Genomic DNA, 9,700 nt, shown 5'->3' with positions numbered 1-9,700 from the left:
TAATAGTTTTAATTGGTTGGCTTGTTGAAACCTTATATGGCATATTATTTTTGTCAAAAATTTTAAATTATTAAAAAATTGACCTTTGGAAAATGTGATTTATCCATCCACTTAAATGGATAAAGAAGGACAATTTAAAGTACAAAGAAAGTACATTCTATACAAAGAAAGTACATTTAGAATGTTACAACATGTTTGAGTGAGGGGGGAGGATACTCCCGTTGTCAGAGTGAAAGCCGAAGTCTCCCTTTTCTTTATCCTCCCAAGGTCCAAGGATGCTTTATGGTGTCTCGGAATAGGTGTCTTGCTATGCATTATTTACATATCAGTTCCTTCCCTTTTGCAGCACAAATGATTGATGCCCCGAGAGTTTGGAAAAAACATTGGCCGCCTAGCAGCCCTTGCCATAGTTGTTGCACCAATCCTCTTAAAAATATGAAAATATGTTTGAATTTTGATGGAACAACGAATACCCGTTCGAAGTTGATTTTCCTTTTATAATATAAATGGACCAAACTCTTGGGGCACGTGTTCATTCATTGAGGTGGATGGAGTCCATCCTCTCACCTGTTGTCTCATAAAACAACCAAATCTCTTGGGATTTTGACCATTTTTCACCAAACGACCTAGGTTGCAAAGGAACCAACCACTAAATTAAAGAAATCTAAACTTACCACAGTATTCATATTATAACGTAGCATGTGTTTGTAAAAGGTTGTACAAAAAGCCAATATAGCATAACAAAGGCTGTGGCAATGCAGCAGCAACAAGTGTACAACTCAAGAAAACTGCAATGAAGCAGAGAAAGCTCGCAATGATACAAGCTTTTTGAATTGACCAAAGGGTGTGTCCTTCATTTCAACTTTTTTTATTGCATATATACATGTGTTGCTTTAAAGAATCGTAACACAATAATTATGGCGTGTACAAAGAATGTATTGATCACAAAGAAATCAAACTTATAATATAATGCTATTCATGTGTTTGAACAATGGGCCACACAAATGCTAGAAGTTTTTTGATATATCCAGGCCCATTCACAAAAACAAAAAAATCAATTTATGCCTTGTTTAATTCTTCAATAGGCCCTTCTCAAACTAGGGCATGCAAGTCATAAACATCCATTTTGCTCTTCAAGAAACAAAGCTGCCCCTTTGCTAGAGATTTAGTGAAGATATCAGTCACATCGTGTCATGAAAAAATATACTCAACACATATTACTCCATGATTGATTAAATGGCGCACCAAGTGGCAGTCTATTTTTATGTGTTTGTTGTGCTCGTGCATGATAGGATTTGGAGATATGTAAAACTGATTGTTATTGCAAAGCAATAGAATTGGTTCTGTTATGTGCACTTGCAAGTTTACCTTTGAACCAAACCAGTCGACAAGCTATGCCAGCTAAGGTGCAGCACTCAACCTAAGCCAATGAATGTGAAACTAAATGTTGCTTCTGTTGCTTCTTGGCCTTCCAGGAAATTAGTGTTCCACCCAAAAATAGGCAATAGCTAATGACCGAGCGGCGAGTATCCTTGCATGCACCCTAGTCTACATTTCTATACATTGTCATATAGAAATCTTTGTTTGTTGAGAATAAGATTCCTTGCCCTTGACTTTGTTTGGGATAATGAAGAAGTTTAACAACTGCATTACAATTCTCTAATGTGAGACATTGCAAATCTGCTCAAGGCATGCACAGAATGCATGATAGATTATGTGATCATTAGATATATTAAATGCCAACCATGCGATGGTTGACTGATGGATCTTTCAATGGTTCACCATTATTCATTGACAACCTTAGTTTTTACTCCATTGGCACATGAGATGGATTTCTAATGATGAGTCCAATCTTATCAAGAATGTCACAAACATATTTTCTTTGCAACAAGAATATCCCTTGTTTCGCTCTTGCTAGCTCGACACCCAAAAAGTACTTAAGCAAGCTCAAATCTTTCCTTTTGAGCTGCTTATGTATGTAGTTCTTAAACTCTTGTATCAATTGCTCTTCATTACCTATGATAATAAGATCATCCGCATGTGCCAAACAGCTATAAAAACTGAATTTCTCTGGTATATGAAGAAAGAATTATCGTGTTTATATTAACAAAATCCATATAACAACACAACCGAGAAAAAATTAGAAAACCAATTCTATAGAGCTTGTTGAAGACCACAGAGAGACTTACATAGCTCACGTACTCTTGTTTAACCTATTTACCACACCCCGGTGGAAACTTCGTATAGATATGTTCTTCTAAATCTCAATTCAGAAAAGCATTGTAGTCGTCCATATGATGAAGTTGCCAATTGTTTTTTTTTTACTGCTATCGACACTAGACAACTCATATGTGCCCAGTTTTTTCACTTGGTGCATAAGCATCATGAAAGTCTAGTCCTTTGAGTTGCACATAGCCTTTAGCTACCAAACATGCTTTGAAGCATTCAAATTCACCATTAGACATGCATTTGATGTGACATACCCATCAGCATTAAATAGATACAACATCCTTTGGAGGCTCAACGAGCAACCAAGTCGCATTCTCTTCCAAAGCTACAATTTAAGTTTCCATGGCTTTGACCCAATTTGTATCTTGTGAATATTGCTCAAAGGAAGTTAGTTCAAACTACTAAGAAATTGAGAGAAAAAACACTATTCTGTGTGTGGAAGAAAAATTGTCAAAGGAGAGGTATTTCTTTGAAGGATAGGATACCTAGTTGCGTTGCGTCATCTAGTTGATACAACTCATAGTAAAAAACTCTAAGGACTAGAGCTTCAGTTTTCTAGTGGATCTTCTCAGCTGGTTTTGTATGTTCAAGGTGGATCTGTGATGGTGTCTTTCATCATTATGTATATGTTTGTCATCTGAAGGAGAATCAACATTCAGTTATGTTGTGGTGGTTTGAATGGGTAACAAGTGATGGTTCTTCATCAATTTCATGAACATGTTGCTCGTTACCATTTTCAAGATGGTCACACCCTTGAGACCCATATTCGTCAATCCAGCTTTCAAGATGTTTACTGAAATGAACTTCAATAGGCAATGGAAAAAAAGATATTGAACTTGAGTCTTCATTATACTTAAAAGGGAAAACTTGTGCATTAAAAATGACATCATGACTATAATTTTTTTTTCTTAGATTCTAGATCATAAAACTGATTTCCTTTTGTCCAAAAGGATAGCCTATGAAAGCACACCTCTTAGCCATTGCGTTGAATTTTGGACTTGAAGTTACATTGTCAGGCAACAAAGACATCCAATAACATTTAAATGCGAATAGTTTGGCTTTCCATCAATTTTTTTTATGGCATTAGTACACATTCATCCCAAAAACGCAATGGTATAATTGGCTGAAGCTTCGAAGCTCTTAGGATATTGAGGACATGTCAATGTTTTCTCTTGACAACACTGTTCTATTGAATGTGTTCATAAAGCAAAATTTTTAGATTGATTTCAAAATCATGTATGTGTTGGTACTATAAAAGTCCATTGACTTGTTCCGATAAGCACAATGCCTAGTATCCATCGTTTACGGTTAGGACTACTGGAGTATCTAATCCATTCACTCCCCTAGCTTTCGTCTCGAATATCAGTCTACTACATCAAATATTCATATCTTCTATATGAAAAATTCATTGATAATGTGTCCATCAAAATACATACATACCAGAATATATTGTATGATTGTCCCTAGAGAAATTACATAGTGATACAAGAGCTTCATATATAATGAGTTTAAATTTTATACAAAGAAAAAATATAAATATACAATATCAAAATAGTGGTTTACTCATTAATGCACATACACTCTAGTTTCATGAGTTGAAGAGATAAGAATCATGTCATTGGTGGAGTTGCATACTGTAGATTTGTCACAGACATTGTAGAAGTCACTTATATGTAAAACCTAAAGTTTGTTCTATTCAAATTGGAATAGTACGATATATTTAGTTCACATTCGTGACATGCAAAGCAGATTTGGATTCACGTGCATCAAAATCAACATTAGATGTATGAAAAAATGAACATTTCATCTTAGCATCACAAGCAAAACAAAGTTTATTGTGTAGAGGACCCGACAAAAAGTGACTGACATGTTGTATCAAAACAAGACCTAGAGATATGTATGACATTTTAGGAAGAGAAGCGGTTGACACTAATAACGAATGTGATATAGATTTGGACTTGTTTAATGTGCTAGCTGTTGGTGCTGATAATGTTAATGATAATGTAACTTGGCTAGGACATGTACAAAAATTTATGGTTAATCATTCTTCTATAGATAGCTAGTATGAATTACACAATATTATTATTACATAGTTAATTTATCATAGTAATTATATGTTTTCCATGGATTGACATGATAGCCTTCCATTTTACATTGATAAATAATGCCAGTATTTTGTATTGATAAATGATGACACTATTATTCTACACTTGTTCATGCTTTTATTTATTTATGATGTAACAATATATACTTTTGTTAGATGACTTCACAGTGATAGTATATACATCAATGTATGAGTGCATAGAAGATGAGGTATGAGATGAAGCTTGTTCAACAACAATTTTATTTAATATTTTCAATCACGAAAAATTACTATATGTTTTAGTTCACTTGTTTATAGTAACCCCACCAAGAAACACACAAGGATTGATTCGAGCTCCTGTCACTGCAAATTTGAGACATGGTTATAAAAGCAAACTACATATGAACATCCTCAAACAGCCAACTGGCAAAGAATGATAAATTTTTACGATGTATATTGGAATGTTAACATGATACCCCGAATCCACACCATTGATTTTCCACAAGTGATTAGAATTACCTAACTCATTTAAAGTAGATTTTAAAAACATGTAGGATTATCATTGTCTTATTAAAATTTAATGATTGAATGTTACATACTATTCGTTCACATTATACCTTGTTTTACGAGTTCAATATATGATAAGTTTGACATTCCTAACAAACATAATTGGTCATATAGTCAAGGGTAGCCCCCCAGTTGATTGACAAAGTCGGAGACAATTGATGACCCGAGGAGCTGCTCTCGATGTGAGATCGGTAGCTTTACAGGAATATACATGTTTCTTTAGATTATGGAGGAATGTATGAATTGAGGAAAGTACACAAACATTTACATTTTTTTTACACTGGTAAAGCCCAACTTTGGAGTATATAAGTTACTGTATATTAACTTTGTCTACACGTAATGCATTTGGAAAAGCTAAATGAAAAGACAGCTACTTTGCCTAAGGGAACATCCACGGTCATGTGCTATTCCAAGTGATTATGGTAGAAGATTGACAAGGTTCACTACATACAATGGGAATATTAGGTGTGGACCTTAGCAATTTTCTAATGCAAGTAGATGCAAAAGTAAATTCAAAGCATAAAATGCAGCATTAAAAGAATAAGTCATTACTCTACAAGGAAAGCTAGTTGTACTTGAGGACAAATTCATAGGATATGATGAGCTTAGAGTAACATGCGCGAAATTACTACAGCCCTTTTTGTTTGTTTGATTAGAGTAAGTATTTGACTTGATCCTTTATAGTCTCATGTGTTTTTAAGTTGTAAAATAGACTAGTTATGCCTGGTTCCATGAGCTCTCTTTTTGAGCTTAGTAAAGTGGAGTATGAGTTGGGATTTTTAAGGCTTGAGTAGCAGTGATAGAGGTAAAAAAAATCAAGATAACTTACTAATGTTTTTTTAAATTTTAAGGTGGATCTGTTTTTATTCTTTTATACAACATATTTTCAAAAAAAATTCGGTATAAATTTTAATTACCTTTTTAGAAAACTCAGAAAGACAAAAAAAGTTGAGTATTGATTTTAAATTTTCTAAAAATCTAAGAAGGCCTGGCCCTTGCACCCTCTTGACACCTTATGGGTCAGCTTCAATCGAGAAGAATTAAAATATGCCCAATCTTGGCTTCGAGCATACATGTATTCAGTATGATTAAAAGCCTTAAATCCTCCAATAATAAAATCACAAACAGCAATGCGGATTAAATCTTGAATAAAGGAATCTGCCACATAATTTCCTTGGCACTCAAAAAATTAATATATAAAATCGTCAAATTCTTTAGTTTCAAAGAACATAGCTTTTGGTCTAGAAACAAAAATCGATAGTACTCCAACTATTTAAAACATATTCAATCCCATAGTATGTGGGTTGATCTCAATATGAACAACAAAAGAAGCTCCTTGTGACAAAATAGTAAAAGTGAAAAAGTAATGGAAAAGTTTCCAAAAAGACTATAGTAAAGTATAAAACCTGAAGGATTCATGATTCTACTTCAATCTGTTGTGACAGTTATACAAACAGTAGCATACTTTTCCTGCAGCTAAATGAGCCCGAAGGATATCAACTTAAATCGTTCAAATATGGTACCGGCTTTGCATTGCCAATTATTAGTCTTTGGTCATGCAATGTAAGTACATTGGCATCTTCAGGTCAAAATATAAACATGTAAATATTTTCATGAAGACTAATTTAGTATATACTTTAATTTAAGTTTTTTTATGTAAAATATTGATTCTTTTACTACCAAAAATATTGGTTTTAAAAAAGTTGTCAATCTTTTTTATGATTAAGAAATGTGACATATATATGTTTAATCCCCATCATGCTACTCTCGATACCATTAGTTAAATTGCACAAAAAATATTTGGTTAAACTAGTTTTGTGTCTATCTTAACCGGTCTGGGCTATAGTACCTACCAATCTTTCTTTTTTGGGGTTTACCTGCTCCTTGAAACTCGTTAATGTTGGTACTACTCCTCTTTCTCTCTCTCTCTCTCTTTCTCTCTCTATTAGACAACTGACTAATGAAGTAGGTTTGCTACTGGGAGGATGGGGAAGGGTGGGTATGATGAAATACTCCTCTTGTTCACTAACAATAAATAATAACAAAAATTACAATGAACCCTATTTAGTAAATGCATGATTGTTTAATTATAGTGACACAAAAGTAAATAAAGGAGAGCTTTATTTAAGCCTCATTATGTGGGCAGATCATTAGAGATTATAGATAACATAAAAAATGAAGACGTAGACCACACAAACAGGACTGGAAAAGGGCTTCACTGAACAGCCTGTACCAACTTCTTAGCCGCAGCCATCATCAACCTCTGAATTATGTAACTTTGGAATGACAGCACTGTCAAATATGACCATGGAGCGTAACTAAGATCACTCCAGAGAGTGAGCAATGTTTCTGAAGATCTCTGCTTGGTGCGCAAGTAAAGAGAGATGCACATTGACACCACCCATGTTCTTGGACGAGGAGGCGGGAACGAAGATCGCCACGCCTTCAACGGGAATCCAAGAGGGAGTGAAGGCGTAGATGGCGCTGCCGCCACCGATATCAATTTGATGAAAATGAAAGGTGAGCCAGGAATCAATCTCCACATTTGGCGAAAGAAGGTCGCCCTCGACTTCTGGTGCAGGGATCAGCTTCTCGCCTTTCGTCAGCTCGCCGAAGTCGATGAAGGATTGGAAGTACCGGCGATCCATTTGTCCCACCGCATCCTTGATTGCTTTTAACGCGTGGCCCAGGCCATCTTTCTGCATGGGAACAAGAGGAACGTCGGGATGTACTAATTAATTAGCCCATCGGGGTTCTTCAATATTTGGGCTCTGCTATTTGATGCTAAAATTGGAATCTGAAGTACTTGATGCAGATCTGTTCTTAAATACATAAGATGGCGCTTATATATACGAGTCGATAGATGGCGATACATTGTTCAATTATCTTCTGTTTATGGATCTTCCGGTCACAAGAATAAATGGATGCAAAATGTCTATTACATACTGAAAAAAGATGGAAAATCTAATACGTAAGTCAGATTTTCTAATGATTCTAAGATTAATTTTAACATTAAGAAACTTATAAAAATATCTGATACAGACAACGTATTTTTGTGGTTCTTTTGTGTGTGTGGTTTTTATAATTGAGGTATATTTTATAACTAAATGAGAGAAATCCCATCAATTCAAAAATTTTAAAATATAAAACAAAACACAATAATATGACATTATGAGTTTTATCTACTTTCTTGTTTGCTGCAACACTAATATTTCCATGCTTACCTTTCTAAATTTTGGATTCATACACAAGGGAAAAATATTGTGGTAATATCACCATAATGGAATCGTAACAAGTTCAATTTTGTGTTATATATTTTAAAACCATCAGGATATTATTCTAAACATTTCACATAAAACAATCTTTTAGCTGAGTTTGACAGAATTGTCCTGTAAACAACTGACATACTATAGTCTTCTATACTGAACTAGAAGGCTTACCTGCAAGAGTTCCTTCACAGTAGCACTTGGATATGCACACAACACCAAGTTCCCGAAGAACTCCTCCGGAAACATCAATCTCGGCCTCCCGTTCACCGCTATCCTTATGTTCACCTTCTCCGTCTCCTCCAACCTACGGGCAATTGTCAGTTTCCGCCACACATGCGCCGCTAAACACTGGAATCTGGTCAGCCTGTCGTCTCCGCTCGCTTGGCTCGCCGTCTCCCTCATCTTCTTCAGGAACTCATCGGCGTAATGCACGACGATGTTGACAACCGGCTGATCCTCTGGGAGAACTCGAGGCACATGATTTCGCTCCATGGTGAACTCGACACGCTCATGGGGGAATTCACAAACAGGAGGATCTCTAGGAGCGAATAACGATCGGTCATGGAGTGGCATGGGTTCGATCTCCTTGCCTCGAAGGACTTTGCCCCATGCAACTAAGAAGCTGCTCATGGACTGCCCATCTGCAACCTTATGATTCGAAGAAACCGCAACGACGAGGCCTCCACAGTCCAGTCGATTCAGTTGGATCGCCATGACCTGCTGGTTCGTTGCCTCCATTGGTGGCTGCAGCTTGCTCAGCTCAGCACTAGGCTCATGGAGGTGAAGATCGGCGAGCTCGCTGCAGTCGACTACGTTGGCCTCAAAGACAGGCACACATGCATCTGCAGCGAGGATGACACATGGGTGTTTGTCTTCGTGATCGGCTGCAGATAGTCTGCCTGTTAGAAGAGGGAAGTTGGCCAAGGCCTTGGCCAAGGCTGATTTCATGGAATCGTTATTAGGAGTGGGAGGAGAGAAAGCCAAAAGGACATTGATCACGAGGTTGGAGGCTGCTTGATCGAAGATGGTCAATGGAATTCTCTCTTCCAAGCCTTGCATTTTTCGCTCTGGGGTCGCCCTCACAAGTGTAGAACCGAGTCTCTTCACTTCCATGCTTGAATAGTATCTTCAAAGAAGTGTTCTTCTCCTGGTCGATAGACTGAGTGTTTATATATCTATAAAGCTGTAAATGAGATGATCTAAGTCTGCCACTCAAAGAGTGGTTTTCTCTGTTACTTCGAAAAAGCAAGACGATCAACTAACTAGAAGCTAAAAGGGCAGGTCATGAGAGAAATGTGAACCCTAATAAGGGGAACGTACAAAGCATGTACATGTTGGCATATATATGGGCCGGTAGCATTCAGCCATATAGCGACTGTTTTTTATTAACTTATAAGATGTCAGTTGTGAATGGTACATTTTGGTTTCTGCACTAAAGCCACATGATGCCCTATTATAGGGATTATATGTGAAAAAAGGAGGATGTTTTTACTACCAAAATGTGAGGATTTCTATCACCAAGAGAATAAAAAATTCAGAAAAGGAATAAGGA

General features: G+C 36.3%; 1 protein-coding gene across 1 annotated transcript; it reads right to left on the bottom strand.

The window, feature by feature from the left end:
- Window positions 1–7,013: 7,013 nt before the first annotated feature.
- LOC116264690 (tryptamine hydroxycinnamoyltransferase 2-like) lies at window positions 7,014–9,352 on the bottom strand. The gene is made up of 2 exons (XM_031645037.2): window positions 8,320–9,352; window positions 7,014–7,578 (listed from the first exon to the last, which is right to left on the bottom strand). The coding sequence occupies exons 1-2, from the start codon at window positions 9,259–9,261 to the stop codon at window positions 7,204–7,206; spliced, it is 1,317 nt and encodes a 438-aa protein (XP_031500897.1). The 5' UTR covers window positions 9,262–9,352; the 3' UTR covers window positions 7,014–7,203.
- Between the last annotated feature and the right edge of the window lie 348 nt (window positions 9,353–9,700).

The sequence above is a fragment of the Nymphaea colorata genome, chromosome 11 (genome assembly GCF_008831285.2).
Source record: "Nymphaea colorata isolate Beijing-Zhang1983 chromosome 11, ASM883128v2, whole genome shotgun sequence".
NCBI lineage: Eukaryota > Viridiplantae > Streptophyta > Magnoliopsida > Nymphaeales > Nymphaeaceae > Nymphaea > Nymphaea colorata.
This window is presented reverse-complemented; position numbering and strand designations above follow the sequence as displayed.